The sequence below is a fragment of the Tachysurus vachellii genome, chromosome 7 (assembly GCF_030014155.1).
Source record: "Tachysurus vachellii isolate PV-2020 chromosome 7, HZAU_Pvac_v1, whole genome shotgun sequence".
Classification (NCBI taxonomy): Eukaryota; Metazoa; Chordata; class Actinopteri; order Siluriformes; family Bagridae; genus Tachysurus; species Tachysurus vachellii.
Window position 1 is genome coordinate 21,950,760 of NC_083466.1, and position 20,598 is coordinate 21,971,357.

Below are 20,598 nucleotides of genomic sequence, written 5' to 3' on the forward strand. Positions count from 1 at the left end.
AGAAGTCGCTGCAGCCAGCAGTGTTCAATAAAGTCTGTGGTCATGATGAGCTTTTTGATAAGAGACAAAGCTTCAATAGTTAACCAAAGCTAATGACTGTAGACGTGTTGATTTGTTGCAGAAGAAGTGTTGATTCGTTGCGACTCTTAATCTTGAGGAGAAATATGCCACGAAGCTCTATCGCGGAGTGAAGAAGAGGTGGAGTTACGAGATTTCTCAGACAGTTGAAGTGTCCAATGGAGTTAAGAGATTTGCGCTCAAGCTATTTTCAAGACTTTAGATTGGTTAATAACTTGTAAAAATAACAGACCCACGTGGGGACTGACAAATAGCATCGATATGTGAAAAAATATAAAATTGACAAAATTTGGACATACGAGGTTTCTGCCCGACAGCGACGATATTCTCAACACTACTGATAGAATGAACTACACTTCCCTTATTCCTCTGCAAAGGAACACCTATGAACCACAGAACATGGCTCATAAATGATCACTATCCACTTTCACAATGCCCAGACCACTTATTGTATATATTAGTATATGTCCTAACAGGGAGTCAAAGGTATAGGTAAAATGTATCTGAGACGGGTTAGATAGTTACAGTGCAATTTTTAACCCATTCATTTGCTTTCAAACTCTGAATCACAATCTTTGATAACATCTCTAAAAATTATTTTCATGACAAAGTTGACATTGTACATGTCAGCTTCCTCCTTTTCCTTAGCCAATGTGCTGATTTAAGTTGCACATAAGATCACACACTGTGGACACACAAACAGAGTATGGATGGATGAGACGTGGACCCACTGCCAGTTTAGACTTTTCTACTGCACAAACTCTGAGTATTTATTTTGTACAACAGCAATTTGCCAAAGATTACAATTGTTAATTTATTAATTAATGACATAATGCCCATTTTAACTGCTCATTGTTACATAATGTCCTTGAACGCAGTTCTATATTATATATAGTAAGAAGTTGAGACAAATCTTGTAGGTTATTTGTGAATCTGTCATTAATGTCAGAATAATATTTTTATTAAGTCGATAACGTGGTGAGACACAGTTAGTCTGTTCTACAGGTAGTGTGTAAAGTATGAGGTAATGGTCTGTGATGAGGTATCACTTTGAGGTATTATAGGTAAGATATTATTAAATTTCTTTTTTTAATAAATCGATGAGTTGGTCAAGTGATGAGTTTAGTAAGTCCATAAATGTGAGTCCTAAAGCATTGTTTATATTGTCAGTGTGAACCTTAAAATCTCTTACAATCAACACTTTCAAAAAAATAACCAATAGGTCTAAAAGAAAATCTGCTTTCAGAAAGGAAGTTTTCTGAGTAACATTAAGAAAATCGCTAAGATAGTGGCAACATTACCTCCACGAACAGTCTGACGAGGCTCATGCTTATAGATATATCCCAATGGGTAGACTCATTTAGTCTTTTTGAAATTATTTTTGCTAATTTATTTGGCATTTTTATAGTATAATTATGGTAAGTTATGGAACTTTTCATGAATTTACTCTTGGATCCTGCTACTCGGGAAACAGTGCATTTGTATCAATTTGAGATATCTGATGGTGCTCAGCGCCCTGCAGATGTTGTCCGAGTGGATTGCTGCTCCAAATCTGCTGGTGGTATATTACATAAACATTTATCCTCTTAACATTATTGATCTGTTTGTGCTACCTACTCCTCTAAATCTGTAGCATTTGAACAGGCATTAGAGTGGGAATCCACTTTCTGACTAAATGTCTACCAAAAGAAGTCACGCAGATATACATTCACTGAGCACTTCATTAGGAACACTATACAAATACTGGCTAGGTCTTTGCCCTTAAAGCATCTTCATGGCATGGGTTCAATAACATGTCAGAAACCTTCCTTTAAGAATCTGGTCCATGTTGAAATGATAACAGCTCACAATACCTGCAGATTGTTCAAGTACATTTTGATGCACATTGATTTTACACAAAGGAGCAGCTACAACATTTGAAAATAAATGTTCAAATAAACTGTCTCATATGCTTTTTTCAGCAAACTGCAATTTTACAAAAAAAAAAGGCCTTGTCTGTTTTTAGTATTTGATCTTACACTAATTAGAAGTTGTTGGAAAGGTAAAAAAATAAATATTTATTGTGTGTGTGTTTGCTGATTAAAGCTCAGGGAAGTCACCCAGTAATTGTGATGGAGAGTTATGATAACTTCAGAGGGATTAATCTAGTGTGTGAGTCCAGAGGCTGGAAACCTGAACCTGAGGTTCTGTGGCTGGACAGAGAAGGAGCCACTCTGCCTGCTGAACATACGCTAATACACAGAGACACTGAGGGCTTCGGTGTGAAACGCTGCATCACTGTTTATGATTCTAGTGACTCCAACAGGTTTTACTGCAGACTTCTTCAAAAACATCACATGATGGAGGCAGAGGTTATCATTAATAGTAAGTGTTTGATTCTAAAACTTTTACACTTTATTTAGGTTGTTAAATTCTAACAAAACTATATCATTACACATTAAGGCAATTAATAATGACATGATCATTAAGAAAACATTCTATTTATTTATTTTAATCAAAATAAAATATGCAAAAATAATGCAGGTAATCCTGCAACAGTCTTCTGTGTAAGAGGATGATTTGTAACTATAAAGATGTGTATGGTTTCTCAAAAATATCTATAATGTGGTTTAATTTTAGGTAAAGTCTTTGATGCTTGGAAGTGGATTGGTGGAATTTTAGGTTCAGCATGCCTTATTGCTGTTGGATTGATATTTACTGCAGCGGTTTGTCACAAAAAAGGTAAAAATTTAAATAACTTTCTCTAATAACAGAAGTTATACTGCAGATTATAGGGAAGTGAATTATTTTATAAAATTATTCACTTCCCTATAATCTGGAAGTGACTTTTAAACCAACATTACATCCTGATCATTTACCCTGGTTTATTTTTTTTTCTTCAAGAAAACCTGCCATTTAAACAGGGTAGTGCTGTCTTGTATGTCCTTTTGTATATTATTATATACTGTTATATAATAATATACAAAAGGACATACAAGACAGCACTACCCTGTTTAAATGGCAGGTTTTCTTGAAGAAAAAAAAATAAACCAGGGTAAATGATCAGGATGTAATGCTGGTTTAAAAGTATCAAAATGAAGAGGCATAAGCATGTGTAAGTTTATATTTATTAAGAGAATTATAAGGGATGGGAGCTGGTGGTGGAGTGGACAGGTGAGTATGAAGCCAGGAAGGCTCTAAGGAGAAAGGGAAGCACAGGTAAATATATGGGAATGGAACCAACAGTTAAGCATGAATTTTTAGATATTTGCTTGCAGAGTAGCAGATGTGCACTGGGCAGAAGAAAAACACTCCACACATACAGAGAGGAAAGATCAGAAATCAAACTTTGCAAAATTACACTGATGGTGAGAAGTCCACTAAGCAATTCCAAATCCTTGTGCACAAACAAATCTACAGTACTACAATTATCCAGAAATCCAATAACCAATGCTCAGTAGTTAGTATTTCAGAGACCACAGTTCAAAACCCCTCATAGAACCCAGTCCTTGTCAGAACTAAAAAGCTACAAGAAAGTGGTGTATTTTTATTTTATTTTGTTATAGTTGAGTAGTTTTTTGTATAGTTTTTGGGAGTTTTGTTTATTATTTTGAAATGGTAAGCTTCAACATTAGTGATGTTGTTCCCTGTTAATTATTTCAGCTTAAATTCAAAGAGTCTTATTTTCCCTGACATTATATGTAAATTGTGTAAATATGGTCGCTCTTCTCTCCCTTCCAGGCATGGACATTTTGTCATTCAGAAATAGTATGCATGAGGGCTAGTTCTCCACCCCACATACAGTACAGGTGTGATTCGATAGGCCCCAACTTGTCCCATCTTTGTCCGACTAGTCCTCTTCTTATTCACTTGTTGTTTAAATGTCGTTTGGTAAACCACCTGTAAGGTGCATTTTCTGCCACTTACTGGATTGGAGTATGAAACACATCATGGTTCAAGACATTGAAAGAAAAAAGATTCTCCGTATTGTATTCTCCGACTAATCCCTACCTTTCCCAGACTAAATTAGTTATGATTGGATCTCATTTCTGACACTAATTTTTATTTGTTGACAAATATGTGAATAGATTTTGTCATAGTTTTTGTCCTGGTGCATTAGTTTTTAGTTAATGTTATTAGTTTTCAGTTGTCATCTTGTTTTTGTCTTAAAATAGGTTGCTGACAAAAACTATGATGAAAATTATTCATCAACAAAATTAACACTGTAACACTCACTTCATGTGCATCTGAAATTTCTGCTTTCATTACACCATATATGCTCCTCCAGTATACAGTCATGGATTTCAATGTTTCAGGTCCTAGTAATGTGGATAACTGGGAAGTCTACCTTGATGATGTGGTTGTTTTTACAAATGTTCACCTCCAGGCAGCCTTAAATCTTGAAAAACAGGTTCTCCTGTTTTTGGTTAGCAAGGAAAGGAGGTGTATTTCTCTTTTCTTTTCTTTTGTCATAGGTTAGCTGAATAGCATTGTGTACAGTTAAAGAGAGTTTATTATTTTGTCCTGGAGTTTGAAACTTGCACCACAAAAAGGAATTCTTTAATTTCATTTCATTTTGGCGGATCTGATCAATATTAATAGGAAACAGGAATACATTTGCATTTATATTTGTAACTCATTTCATGTTTCATTTACTGTTACTATAGTTTTTTTTTTATTATTTATTTATGAAGTCCTTATGCCAGCCAAATGAAATTATTTTAATGCCATAAAAGTAAACAGAACAGAAGCACACAATAGATAATAATTGTCTTGCATCAAAAAACAGAGGACTCAGTAAGGGGGCAAATACTTCCCCTGCATCTTAGTTAGTGGAATACATATTGTATTTTATAATAGCACTGCATATCAGGTAAGCAAAATATTTTAGACAAAACATTTCTGCTGTCACCTCCTCAACTATAGCTGATTAATAACCCTTATGCTAACATCTTAATATTGTCTGTTTTTTTAGGGATGCAGATACAGCGGCTGGAATATGGTAATTACACTAGAACGTATTACCTATTTATACAAAGTCTAAAGCTCTATAAGTATAGTTTCTGTCTGTCAGCACTGTACTGTATGTTATACCACTGCTTTTAATGCTGAGACTTCATCAGGAGTTACTGTAGTTATAAGAAATCTGTTTGTGAGAGAGCTGCACCTTTACCTCAATCTTATTAGTTGCTATGACTGGTGAGGTAATACAGTAGGTGTCTGCTGTAACAGTAGAGTAGTAGCACTGGATATTTTAAGGTAAGTGAGCTACAAAACTATGCAGATACTGTATGAACACAGTATCTGCATAGAATAATACAGCTTTACAATAATAAATATTTCAATATTGTGTATAACTGTCATTAATGTTATCATTAAATTAAAATGATAAATACAAAAATATAATCAGTATTAGATTGGCAAGTCTTGTTCTCTGTCTCCGTGAACTAAAGGTGTGGATGAAGGTGGAACAAAACTTGTAAATCTGATTTCATGTGTAAATTGACTGTGTGTCAAACTCGAACTTGTTTATCAGCTATTACGAGGCTAACATGGTGGCCTCTGCTTTTGAGCCCCACCTGGAGGGCCATAGCCAGAGATCATCCATTCAGCATCCAATGCAGAGACTGCTAGAGATCCACAGGTATCCTCCAGCATTGGGCTCCCATAATGAGGCCATGATTTGGCCCAAATGAGCATTGCTCAACAATGAGTCTGACATTGCAGCCTCCCAAGCCTTTTACTGACCATTTGTGCAAGTATCACATTTGTCCAAAATGCACCTCCCCCTTCTCTTGCTTGCTACATTGAACAAGTGAGGTGTTCAGTTACATCACAGATCAAGACTTGGTAGTGACACTGATGTTTACACTGATTGGCACAATATTGAAAATAAATTGGTGACAAATTGGCACAATATCTCAACATAGCATCTTCACATGGAGCTATAGAAGGATGAGGGTGTCTAATTGAGCCTGTGCCTCCACCACCTTTTGACCAAACAAAAGGTGCCTGGAGAACTAAGAAATAAGCAAATGGGTGGATTATATGGGGAAATGGACAACATCAGATATTCAACTGCAGCAACAGCTAACAGACAACGAGGGAGGCAGGCTGACACGAGATGCAGCTTAACAACAATAGGCAATAGGTCACAGTTTGCTACCATGGTACTATGCTACAATTGCTATAGCCACATTTCTGTTTAACCATCTGTATAAAGGGCAAGTAAGGATTTGGCAATCCTACAGTGGGGGACAAAAGATTTCATGTCAATAAAAACTTTGCTTTTTCATTTCAATTCTGTTTGTCTTGTGCACTTACATTATAGTGTAGTAGAGGGGTGGTTCTCTTTTTAAATAATCTGGAATTCATTTTCTACAGTAAAATGCCACCATACCTAAGAAGATAAGGACACAGGGACAGGAGCAGGCTCCCTTTTTCAATAGATCAGCAAACTCAACTTCTCAATTTCCAGTGGTTTTCTATTCCAGACTTCCTCAAACTTTTTGTCTGGCCTTACTGATACATGTGCAGTGCATTGTAAAGATTCATGTAGTCAGTAGTAGTGTGAAATTACATGTGCAACACTGGATGACAGCAGAGACTATTCATACTAATCATACAATACCAAAATGACACATGAGCTCTCTGCTCATTAAAGGAACAGTTGTAATAACAAATATGAATGTTTAACATTAACTAAGTGCATGACATTGAAACGTCTAGGATTCTATAAAAGGAATTTTTCCATATATATTTCTTTTGTGGGTTTTAAATTTAAATCAACCTAAAAAATTTTTTACACATTTGTTTATATTGAATTTACAAAAAATATTTAATACAAATGTATCTGTTTTATCCTTAGAGATGCAGAAAGAGAAGCAGTACACAGGTGAGAATGAAATTCTGTGTTGACTATTTAATTGTGGAAACTCTAGATTAATATCTATGAAACATTCATAGTCCAACCAACAGTGAATCTTGAATAAATTTAATCGCAAACATGTATTTGGGTGGGTTTGTAAATTGTTTATGCTGCTGTAGTGATGTAGATTTCTGTCAGGACTCAGCCCGGCCATGTGCTTCTGTTTATGTTCCTTGTCACGTGTCTGCCCCGCCCTTGTTTACTCCTCCCCGTCTCTGCACACCTGTTCCCTATGTGTTCATTGTCCTCTCTATTAAATAGTGCCGCATTGCCGATGGCAGTGCGGAATCATCGTCAGTGTACCCTCGTCCTTTGTCCAGTCTAGTTTGTCTGTGTTCCTGTTCTGTGTTTATTATTTATTAAACCCTGTTTATTTGAAGCTATCCTGTATCTGGGTCTGTCTTCCTCCTCCCGGTGTGACAATTTCACACAAAAAGTGTTTTAAACAGGATTAAGACACTAATAACTAAAATGTTCCAGGTGTGTGAGTGTTGTTAGAAGGCAATACAAATGACTTATTAGAACCACTATGTCATATATGGCAAACTATCTACTGCTAACTTGTGAAGAGATGCCATATAATCCACTAAAGAACACAAAGAGCAAATACTCTAGTGCAGTGGTAGTGACAACACAAATAAATGCTACTACAAATAATTCACTACTAAGCTGAACAAATCAACTTGAATGTTTTGTAATACTAACAACATCAAACAATTCAATAATGTCACATGTCAGTGGGATTGATAATGAATTCATGCAGGTAAGCATACTGTGTTAAACACCATACTTTCACATCACACTGTCTACAAAAACGTTTGAGAAGAATGTTAGAAATTAAGTAGAGACAAATATGTTTTTTACACAACAACTTGTAGAAAGAGAATATAAAATAACAATTGATTAAAAAGTAGCCTACAAGTATGTAAGTAGTGTTTTTAATATCAGTATTTTTATCTTTTCAGAGCTGCAGAGACAGAACATGGAACAAGGTAATTACAACTGAGTTTCTAAAAATTGTACGACCTTCTGTAAGTGGAATTTATAGTCTTCATCTAAAAGTATTGGAATAGCAATGCAAGGCCAATTCCTATTATTTTTAAACAATGGACACATTTAAGATTGCGATCAAAAACATGAACATGAGGTGATATATCAGAATTTCAATTAATGTACATTTTGTCTGTACCCACCAATTTCAAGTTATGTTTTTAAATGTTGGTGCATGACAGAGACTGTCAAGTGTTTTTTGTTGCCCAGGTGGGTCCTGTTAGATTTTTAAAACAGTTAAAAGCTCTGAATGTTTAATTTTGGTTTCCAGTGCATCCAGTGTTTTTGGTAGAAACTTTATCATGCAAAAAGAAAATTATCCAAAACATACCGCCAACTCAACATCTGGACTTCATCTGGTAGAACTTAAGCTGCTAAAAAGTTTTGGATCACTAAAGACCACTAAAGTCCATCCCCAACCCTAAAACCAGTTTAGTAATATTTGACCTTCAAAATGATGAAAGAAATTACTAAAAGGAGAAATGCCCAAAACGAACAACATCTGAAAGAAGCTGCAGTTCAAGCCTGGAAGGGACATGAAAGAATAATGCAACAGTTTGGTTATGAATGACATTTAGTAGGCTGATGCAGTTTTTTTTACAAGCAAGGGATATGCAACCAAATATTAAGTGTATATTATTTTAATTTACTGTGAGACTGTGTGTTTTTGGTGAACATTCCTCCTACCTTCAGTTGTTCTAGAAGTTGTTTTAAATTTTGTAACACATCCTAGTGTAAACATCAGGAAATTAAAACTGAAATTCTGGTTTATCATTACATATTTACCTTTGGATCTCAAACCCAAATGCATTAATGGTTACTAAAAAATATCTGGTTATAAAAAAAATAATAAATGGTTAATAAACATATTTGTATTAAGAGTTACAAAAAAGTGGTAGCTCAGTGGTTAATTCATTGGATTCCTAGTGCCATCACTGCTGCCACTGCTACCAAGGCCTTTAACCCTCAAGTGCTCAGCTATGTAAATCAGATCAATGTCTGTCACTCTGGATAAGGGCATCTGCTACATTGCTGTAAATGTAAATTTTGATATTTTCTACTTTTACTTGTTTTCACAGAGTTAGGAAAGAAAAAGCAGTATGCAGGTATAAACAATTTTCATTTTTATTACAGTTTAATCTGAATCTCTACTGTATTGTGAGTGTGTGTATGGGGGGGTGGGGGGGGGTGTATGTGTTTGTGTGTTTGTGTGTGTAGCAAGGCCTAAGACTAAAACAATCTTGACAGTAAAAAAAAATGGCACAGGACATTTTTTTAAACATTTTTGGGATGATAATGTTGTGTGTGTTTACAGTTAATGTGGTAAGGAAGATGGGACTTTAATTTGGAATTAAGATATGATAAGATAAGATAAGATAAGATATACCTTTATTCGTCCCACAATGGGGAAATTTCTGTGCAAAGAAATTTCTGCAGCAAAGAAAATGAAATGCAAATATTTAAAAGAATAAAGATATAAATAAATAATATAGTATACAGTATATACACAACACAATGTATAAATACAAAGAAGAAAAAAGAGACCACGAGTAAGTAGTTACACTAACAGACATATTGCACACAGGTAATATTGCACAGTTTTAAAATTTCTGTTATTGCACGTGTTGTTTAAAATGCTTTGTTATTGTTATTATTGCAGTTAAACAGTAATACCAGTGTGTATTATGGTGAGTGGTTCACTGGGAGCAGCTTTGATTGTAAAGTCTAATAGCAGCAGGGAGAAAAGAAAGTCTGATTGCTCCTTCAGACACTTAGGATGTAACAGTCTGTCACTGAAGGAGCTGCTCAGAGGTGAAACTGTACAGGGGTGAGAGTCGTTCTCCAGCAATGATGATAGATTTGCTACCATCCTCCTTTCTCCCACCTCCTGTACAGTGTCCAGAGGAATCCCCAGGACTGAGTTGGCCTTCCTTATCAGCTTGTCTAGTCTCTTCCTTTCTGCAGTAGAGATGCTGCTGCACCAGCATACCACACCATAGAATATGGCTTAGGCCACCACAGAGTCAAAAAAGGTCTTCAGTCCACTCTCACAATGTCCTTTTCCTGAATATTCACTGGTGGTATTGAAGTTTGTTTGTGCCTAGGAAATCCACCACCAGTTCTTTGGTTTTCCCCGCATTTATCTGGAGGCAGCTCTGTTGGCACCAGTCCACAAAGTCCTGGATCAGTCCTCTGTAATCCCCGTCATCATCATCTGTCTTCCACTCCAATGTCAGGTTGGTAGGCAAACTAAAGAGTATCCATTGATGGGCTCACCAGAGGTCGGAGATGAGTGAGCACCAGCCTCTCCAAAGTCTTCATCAGATGCGAGGTCAGTGCTACTGGTCAGTAGTCATCAAAGTCTTTTGAGCGCAACGTCTTTGGTACAGGCACCACGCAGGATGTTTTCCATAGCTGTGGCACCTTCCCCAGCTTCAGGCTCAGGTCAAACATGTACAGCAATATGCCACTCAGCTGGTCTGCACAAGTCTTAATGAACCTGGAGCTGATGCCATCTCGACCCGCAGCCTTCTTCACTTTGATCTTCCTGAGCTCCATTCTCACCTGGGCTTCTGTAAGGGGCAGTGTGTATTGGTTGGAGTGTGGTCTGGAGGGAATTGGCAGGCTGGGAGTTAGGTGTGTTGTGTGTAGGCTCTGAGCTGACAGCAGTGCAGAGAGAGGTGGGGCTGGAGTAGCTTGCTGTGGAAGCAGAGAAAGGGGGTTGCAGCAGAGGAGACTGGATGGGGGCAGGGGAGGGTAGCTGATCAAATCTGTTAAATAATAGATTTAGATCAATCACCCACTTTTGGTCAACCTCAGCCTGAGAGCTTGGCTCCTTGGCTGACCATTGATGCTTTTGAGCCCCTTCCACACATCACTGATGTTGTTCTGCTGCAGCTGATCCATCTTCCTCCTGTAGCATGCTTTTCCTTTCCTGATCTTATTTCTCAGTTTTCTCTGGACTGTTTTCAGCTCTTCCATGTTTTCCGATTTAAAAACACTCTTCTTCTCTTTAAGGAGAGTCTTTATATCAGGGTTGATCCATGGTTTGTTGTTGGGAAAACACTGTACAGTCCTGGTGGGTACAGTATTCTCCACACAGAAGTACTGGGTGAATGTGAGTGGAGGATGGAGGGGCATGATTGAAATCTCCAGAGATAATGAGAAGGGCGTTTGGGCTCTGTGTTAACAGTCTGTTAACAACAGAATGCAGGACATCGCATGCCGATTCACCGTCAGCATATATGCAGCATATATATTCATATACACAGCTATCGCGATAACATGCGAGAATTCCCTGGGCAGATAGTACGGCCTCATGCTAGCGGCTAACAGTTCAATGTCCTTACAGCAGATCTGTTCTTTAATAGTGATGTGACCAGGTTTACACCATCTATTATTCACAAAAACTGCCAGTCAAAAATCATAGAGAAGAATTAATTTTAAAAGTGCTAGTAGATGATGAGAACTAAACGTGACATTAGCTATTTTAATTTTTGTTTAAGTTTGAGTCTTCCATTCTGTATCTTTTTTGACTTTTTTTCTTGACATGAGAAGTTATGTTTGGTAAAAATATGGCATGAAGACCATAACATATTCATAATGCTGAAAATATATATATACACACACATGTCCTGAACAAGTTCTCATTTAAAAGAGATTTAAAAATATTTAATTATTTAATTGTCTACAAATCCTCCTATAAATCCAAAAGAAAATGATCTATTGGATGATTGTTTAATCTCTTTTTATCACACAATGTGTATTTTTCTCAGTGGATGTGACTTTGGATCCTGATACAGCTCATCCATATCTCATCCTGTCTGCTGATGGAAAACAAGTAACACATGGAGATACAGAACAGGATCTTGCTGATACACAAAAGAGGTTTACATATTATCCCTATGTTCTAGGAAAGGAGAGTTTCTTCTCAGGGAGATTTTATTATGAGGTGCAGGTCAGAGGGAAAACTAAGTGGGTATTAGGTGTTGTAAGTGAGAACATTAGCAGGAAGGGGGAGGTTACAATGAAACCTCAGACTAGATTCTGGACTTTGGGGCTGAGGAATGAGAATCAGTACAGGACTCATGCTAATACTGATGTGCTTCTCACACTGAGAGAGAATGTAGAGGTGGTGGTGGTGTTTGTGGATTATGAGGAGGGTCTGGTATCTTTTTATGATGTGAAGTCCAGCTCTCATATATACTCTTTCATTGCCCAGTCATTCACTGAGAAGAAACTCTATCCTTTCTTTAGTCCTGGTTTAAATAAAGGAGGTAAAAATTCAGCACCACTGGTCATCTCTCCTATAATTTCCTATAATCTTGTATATAACTGAATAAATTTCTCCTGTAATTTAGACTAAATGAATTTTCGCCTTACAAATTTAATCCTCTGTTTTACTTCAGATTTTATTATGATCAATACAATGTATTAAGTTCAGCTGCTGATGTCTATGTAGATAAAAAAGGCACTGTTTAAAAAAAAATGAATAAATCTGATATCTGCCAATTGCTGGTGCAGGGAAGTGGTGGCTCATCCGTTAAGGCAGCTCTTAGTTGCTGATTTTTTAATTATTATTTTTTATTTGTTTGTTTTTTTCTTGTCTAAATGTTTTTGAGAGAAAAAGCGAGAGAGAGAGAGAGAGAGAGAGAGAGAGAGAGAGAGAGAGAGAGAGAGAGACAGAGAGAAAACCTATTCACTGTTACTGGTTTAGTGTACAGTGATGTTTAAAAGTGTTGTCTCATCGTCTTCACACGAAAACCCCACATTGAGAGTTGTCTAATCTAATATAAATTGTGTAACTAACAGTCACCACACACATGCTGAGCTACATTTAAATCCAAATCCGAAATCCAAAGTGATTTTAGAGAGAGGAGGCTTTCACAGCTGTTAGAGCAGCTGAAATCTCTGATTTTGAATTTGACTCACTTGTATAAAGGATAGTGATTATAGCTAACAAAACTATCATATGTGATTCTTACACATTTACCTCAATTTACTATGATGCTTTTAAACAATTATTACCAGTTTATGAGGAGTGTAACATTCTGTAGCACAAGCATTAATTTACAAGCCATAACTTAGTTATTAAAAATGCTAACATTACCCTACTGCTGATGAAAGTAGTCATTCTCTAAAAATGTTAGATATTAATCAACATATTTATCCACACTTTGTTGGTTTCATGTGAAATTTTGCATAGATTATTAAATACTACTACTGACTTGTATAGCACTAAATTGTTTCATGAAACATACCTGAGAAAACTTTTGGTCTTTTAGACCAAAGAATCGGGTGGGAATTAAAAATTTTCTACAAACATACACAGGCTTTCTAGACTCAGAATATAATAGATTCTTGTCATATACACTAAATTTGGTGTATTTGGTGTACATTTTGATCCAGAAGAAAGGAATATTGTACGGCAACCTGCTAAAAATTTGGGAAATTATGAAATATTATATTGAACTCAGCAAATTGACCTGATTTCACTTTATGGCCACTGAAATTTGTGCAAGTTGTGGCCTTGTAAAACCTGCAGAATCTCATGGCTGAGCATTTCGCTATACTGATTTGAGCCAGATTCAGACAAAGGTTGATGTCATGCCATAGGTAGCATATACCTATGGGTCTATATATAACATAGGTCCATATTCAACCTTATCCTCATATCTTATACCTTCAGTACATTTAGCCATACAACAGTTATGAATTAAAAATAAGAAATAGATGAGAATTTGGGATTGAATGTTTATTTGAGAGAATGACACCCAAGCACAAAGAAACAAAGCGGTCTGTAGGAGCAAATTTTTGAGATACGAGCATCCAAGCCGCCGCCGCCGCCGCCGCCGAAACAAAGATCCCCAACAACCACGTGTGCTCTGTTTCTCCCGCCTCAGCTTCCCGCGTCTCACTCGGTTAAAGCCGCCTTTCCACTGCACACGACAAACGACGGCCGATAAACAGGAAGTCATTCATTTCCTATGTAGAGTCTCAAAGGCACTGCGTGAGGTGCCGACCATCTGCGTGAGGTGCCGACCATCTGCGGATCCGTAATTTTCGGATCCGTTTTGAGCGTTGGATCCGTTAAAAATTTGAACTTGTGCGACTACACCGCATCTGATATGCCGACCGGACAGGTTTTTATTAAAACGACCGGCAGATGTTAGTGAGGAAAGAGTGACAAAAAAGGCAAAAACAAGTGAAGAAAAATGCGATGAAGAAAATTAAGCAAAATTAATGCTGCACCATGGTATAATAGTCATACTCACACCCTCAAGAGAGAAACCCGTAACCTCGAGTGAAAGTGGAGAAAAACTAAATTAGAGGTTTTTAGAATTGCATATAAGAACAGTATGTCCAGCTACAGTACTGAATAGACAGGCTCTAAAAGCTGCTAGGGCTGAGCACCTGAGCAAACTCATAGAAAATAACCAGGCAGAACAATCCCAGGTGTTTATTAAGCACAGTGGCTAGATAAAAAAACAACAGCAATCTGAACACACTATTCCATCACAGTTCAGTAGTGAGGATTTTATGAGCTTCTTCACTGATAAAATTGAAAGCATCAGGAAAAAAATAGGTGATGTTCAACATGTGCGAGCACCTTGTGACCCAGTCTCACCTAAAGTTCTACACTCACAACTACAGTAATTTATAAGTACAGGACAGAAAGAGTTAGATAAGCTTATTACTACAGCTAAACCAACAACTTGTTCACTAGACCCCATTCCAACTAAATAACAGAAAGAAGTATTACATAAAGCTGGTGAGCCTCTTCTTAACATTATTAACTCAACGCTATCTTTGGGTTATGTCCCTAAATCTTTTAAGTTGGCAGTTATTAGGCCCCTCATTAAGAAACCTAATTTAGATCCTAATGAACTATCAAATTACAGACCTATTTCACACCTTCCGTTTGTCTAAAATACTAGAAAACGTTTAGTCTGTTCAACTGAGCTCCTTCTTACAGGAGAACAATATCTTTGAAGAGTTTCAGTCAGGTTTTAGGCCCCATCATAGCACAGAAACTGCACTTGTGAAAGTTACGAATGACTTGTTCCTAGCATTCGGACCAAGACTGTATGTCCCTATTAGTTCTCCTTGACCTTAGTGCTGCATTCGACACTATAGATCACAACATTCTCCTAGATCACTTACAAAATTACACAGGTATTCATGGACAGGCTTTAAGTTGGTTTAAATCCTACCTGTCCAATTGATACCATTTTGTAGAATTAAACGGTGAATCCTCCAGTTTATTGCCAGTTAATTATTGGGTCCCTCAAGGGTCAGTCCTAGGACCTCTGCTTTTTTTTTCGATATACATACTTCCATTAGGGAACATTATTAGAAGACATGGAATTAATTTCCACTTTTATGCTTACAATACACAGTTATATATCTCAAAACCAGATGAAATATATAAATTGTCCAAATTAACTCGGTGCCTTAGAGAGATAAAAGATTGGATGAGCTGTAATTTTCTGTTGTTAAACTCAGATAAGACAAAAATACTACTTATCAGTTCAAAAACCCGTAAACAGAAACTCTCACAATTCAACTTCCATTTAGAGGGATGTTCTGTCACTAGTAGCTCGACAGTGAGAGACCTGTTTGTTATATTAGACAGCAACTTGTCTTTTGAAAATCTTATCGGCCATACTACAAAAATAGCATTCTTTCTTCTTAGAAATATTGCCAACCTGAGAAACATCCTGTCTGTATCTGATGCTGAGAAGCTAGTTCATGCTTTCATGACCTCTAGACTGGACTATTGTAATGCATTACTAGGTGATTGTCCTGCATCTTTAAAAAAATAGGCTACAGTTAGTCCAAAATGCAGCTGTCAGAGTTCTAACTAGGACAAGAAAGTATGATCATATAACCCCAATTTTATCATCTCTACACTGGCAACCTGTTAAGTTTAGAACTGATTACAAACTGCTGCTACGAACATACAAGGCTCTTAATGATTTAGCTCCCATGTATCTAACTAGTTTTCTAACACGTTACAATCCTTCACGCTCTATGTGATCACAAAACTCAGGACTTCTGGTAGTTCCCATAATATCTAAGTCTACTAAAAGCGGTAGAGCTTCTTCTTATTTAGCTCCCAAATTTTGGAATAATCTTCCTGAGTGTTCGGGGCTCAGACACACTTTCCCAGTATAAATGTAGCTTAAAAACTCATCTCTTTAGTCAGGCATACACATAATACTGTACATCCCATAATATTGTGCTCTATTACATCAGACTTGCACATTTCATGGACAGCAGATATGTTAAACCCTCTCCACTGCTTCTCTCTTTCTACCCATCCCGAGGCACCCAGAAATTGTACCAGCTCCGATCGTCTTCCATGCGATGAAGATTTTGGACCTCCACTGAGATGAGGCCGACTCTGCGAGTCCTGAAGCATCTAGAGATCTACCAGCTCCAGTGGGACTCTGCTATACTAAAGAGGAGATGTGAACTCCATGTGATCTTTTGCATCATTACAACATTTGATTGACTGTATATTTATAATCACAAAAATGAGGATGGGTTCCCCTTTGAGTCTGGTACCTCTCGAGGTTTCTTCCTTTATCATCTAAGCGAGTTTTTCCTTGCCACTGCTGCCTGAGTCACCTCAGACTTGCTCATTGATAAATACATACACATTGTGAACTAAATAGAGCTAATATTAATCTTGAATTTTGTATTCTATTAATCGTTATGTTTGTCAGAACTCAGCCTGGACTTTGGCCACGTGCACTTGTTTACGATCCCTGTCACATGTCTGCCCCGCCCTTGTTTACTCCTCCCCGTCTCTGCACACCTGTTCCTCATGTGTTCATTGTATTTTCTATTTAACTGTGCCATAGGCAATGTGGAATCAAGGCTTCTGTTGTTGTCTTATGTCTGTGTTCCTGTTTCATGTTTTTATTTCATTAAAACCTGTTTATTTTTATACTATCCTGCATTTGTGTCTGTTTTTACCCCCGCGTTACTTGCAGAAGGATTCCGAAACATCAAGACTCAGCAGGATAGCGTCAGCCTGGACCGGCTTTCTGTGGGAGTAATTTTTTTTTTCTTAGGACTGTTTTTTTTGCTTTGGATTTTTGTTTTGTGTGTAATATGGGTCCGCATTTTTTCCGGTTAGGGACGCCGCTCCTCTTCCGGTATTCGGCGGGAGACGTCGCCTCACTTCCTGGTTGCGGTTCATGTCACCAGGCCGAGATTTTTTTTTGTTTTTCTCGGTGTCCTGCGACATCGCCCCGCACCTGTCCAGTGGGGGACGTCGCTCCACTTCCTGGTTTTCCCATGGAAGTGGGGTGGGGGGGTTGGGGGTTGCAGGCCCGCATGTTTTGCCCTAGGGGGATTTTGTTTATTTATTTATTTATTTATTTGCCCCATGGTGGAGGATTTTCCCCCCTCCCTTTTTCTGGTTTTCTAGACTCATGTAGGGGGTTGCTTGACCCTTCAGCTCAGCTGTGGACGTTGCTTGGCCCTTCAGCTCGGCGGTGGACGTCGCGTCGCCCTTCAGCTCAGCTGTGGATGTCGCGTCGCCGCCGTGTATGGTCCCCCCATCTTGTCGGGATTGTGGTCCCCTCGGATATTGCTATGGATACTGGATTGGCGCGTCGGGAGCCGCACCTTGAGGAGGGGTACTGTCAGGACTCAGCCTGCACTTTGGCCACGTGCGCTTGTTTATGTTCCCTGTCATATGTCTGCCAGCCCCCCAAACCCCTCCGTTTACTCCTCCCCATCTCTGCACACCTGTTCCTCATGTGTTCATTGTCTTTTCTGTTTAACTGTGACGTGTCTTCTGTTCCTTGTCTGTTCCTTTTCTGTTCTCTGTTCCTTGGAATCCTTGTCTTCTGTTGTCGTCTTATGTCATCTCGTGTCCGATCTGGTATTGCCTGTGTCCCTGTTTCATGTTTTTATTTCATTAAAACCGGTTTATTTTTATGCTATCCTGCATTTGGGTCTGTTTTTACCCCCACGTTACTGACAATATTATTCTTTATATTAACCATTTGTTCTATGTTTATGTTCTATAAAGCTGCTTTGAGACATGTCAATTGTAAAAAGCACTATACAAATAAACTTGAATTGAATTGAACATAAACATCCTACTTGCATACCACATGGAGCTTGCCCCCACCTCGGCTACTCAGAGCATATCTCGGATATGCTAATTCCAGCATACAAACCAATCAACAATCACTCTAAACTGATTCTGAAACAGGTGAAAACCTGGCCAGATGGAGCCACATCTGATGGAGCCAATGACAGGACCGTCTCCAAGATCATCACCACACGCTTCAACCAAAAGCCATGGATAACTTCAAAGGTGTGCGCTCTGCTGAAGTCTTGAGACTTTTCCTTCAGGGGACAAGACGGGCCAAACTGTCCTGAGCAATCAGAAAGGCAAGGCATGCTACTGCATGTGTAAATATGTTTACAACCCTCTTACTGTTAAAGGCCGGGTGCACAAACTCTGAAAGCCAATGTTGACATTTGAAATCACCTAAACAAACAGTGTCATGATCCTGGAGAAAAGTTGATATGATATATAACCAAGTGGATACATGGTTGAAATGACAATAAAAGCTTCTTGAATTGAGTTATATCTAATGTATCTCAATCTAAAATTCAATTCAAAATTCAATCTAAAATTCTATATTTATATTCTTACATATAAATGACAAAATTAAAGTTTTAGATGGTAACCATTAATTATTTCTCATTTTAAACAGGCTCTATCATCATTTTAAGATATCTCTCTTTACTAGAGATAATTAAAAATGTTTAATAAGTTATTCTACAAATACTTATAAATTCTAAGGAATATGATCCGCTAGATGATTATTTAATCTTTTTTTTCCTGCTTTCTTATTGCACACTGTGTTTTTTTTCAGTGGATGTGACTCTTGATCCTGATACAGCTTTTCCCAGATTCATAATGTCTGATGATGGAAAACAAGTGACATGTGGAGACAAGCAACAGGACCTCTCTGATACACCACAGAGGTTTAAAGATCTCTGAGTTCTGGCAAAGCAAAGTTTCTCTTCAGGGAGATTTTATTACGAGGTCCAGGTCAGAGGGAAAACTGAGTGGATATTAAGAGTTGTGAGAGAAAACATTAACAAGAAGGAGAAGATTACACTGAATCCTCATAATGGATTGCGGACTGTGGCTCTGTGGAGTGAGATTCATTATGAGGCTCATGAATATCCCATTTTCCCACTCAAATTGAAGAAGAAGGTGAAAGTGGTGGGGGTGTTTGTGGATCATGAGGAGGGTCTGGTCTCCTTCTATGATGCGAATTCCAGCTCTCATATCTACTCTTTCACTGGTCAGATATTTACTGAGAGCCTCTACCCTTTTTTTAGTCCTAGGTCCAATGAAGGAGGGAAAAGTTCAGCACCACTGATCATCTCTCCTATAATTAAAGACTAAATGAATTTCCCTTTAGAAATTTAATCATCTGTTAGAGTGTGAATATAAATGAATGTATCGATTTTTCTGTAAATTTAAGTATGCAAAATCCATAATACATAAAGTGCTATATACATCATAATACTGTAATAATACAATAATACCTTGTTAGTTTGGTTGGTTGGATGATTTTCATGAACCTATCATTGTAATCTTCTTTTTTTAACTAATTTTGAACGTGGAACTTTGTCATTTCAAAAAATATGCATGATCAATAAAATGATTTAAGTTAAGTTGCTGATGTCTGTGTAGATATAACTGAAAAACTATATTTCTCCCCAAAACATCATCAAACAATTAAAACCATATTTTATTTGAAATAAAAATGTCATTGTTATAAAGAAAAGTGTAAATGTTTTCCACACTGTAAGCATATTTTTTAAACGTAGGATGACAGAGTTAGCCTTATTAATATTCATAATGTAGCATTACCTGATTTGTTAGTGACACGTTTCAGCTCTGATGCTTCATGCTGCTGCACACGACCATCTTATCTTATGACTGATGTAAATTGTCACCCTGAGAAGATTCCAGTGACCAGTGAAAGAAACAGAGTTAACCAACTGGAAATATCCATTTTATTTCATTTTTCTGCTTGAAAAGCCAAATAGCTATGCAGTAAAGTGTTGTTATAAGTATTTTATTCTTCTGTTTAGTACATATAGGGTTTATCTCTAAGCGGGATGGGTCTACAGAAGGGAGATTGACCATCTGGTGACTTGGTGCAGTCAGAACAACCTGGCGCTCAATGCAGTTGAGATAGTGGCAGACTTTAGGAAGAACCCAGTTGAACATTAACTCTGATTAAACAGGTGTACCACTGAATGATGTGACTTTCAGCTAAAGAAGTTCAATCTATCAAAGACAATGATGATGAAGCGGACATTTAAGTTTGTGGGTTTTTTCACCTAACAGAAAATGTAACCTTTTAACAAGATTTTATTTCTCAGATTGTTTTAAAATCGCTTTTTATATTACCAAATAAGTAAAATATATCCACATTTTTATCAGTTTTCTGTTGTTATATGTTTTAAAACACCACGAGCTATTTATTTATTTATCTTTTTGTTTT

General features: G+C 37.4%; 1 protein-coding gene across 1 annotated transcript; it reads left to right on the forward strand.

The window, feature by feature from the left end:
• Positions 1–2,132: 2,132 nt before the first annotated feature.
• Positions 2,133–17,997, forward strand: LOC132849241 (butyrophilin subfamily 2 member A2-like; the record flags this gene model as incomplete). The annotated part of the gene is made up of 7 exons (XM_060875498.1): positions 2,133–2,442; positions 2,698–2,799; positions 5,033–5,059; positions 6,926–6,952; positions 7,951–7,977; positions 9,115–9,141; positions 11,812–17,997. Coding segments are annotated over 7 exons (1,083 nt in total), but the record flags the coding sequence as incomplete, so codon positions are not given.
• Positions 17,998–20,598: the final 2,601 nt, after the last annotated feature.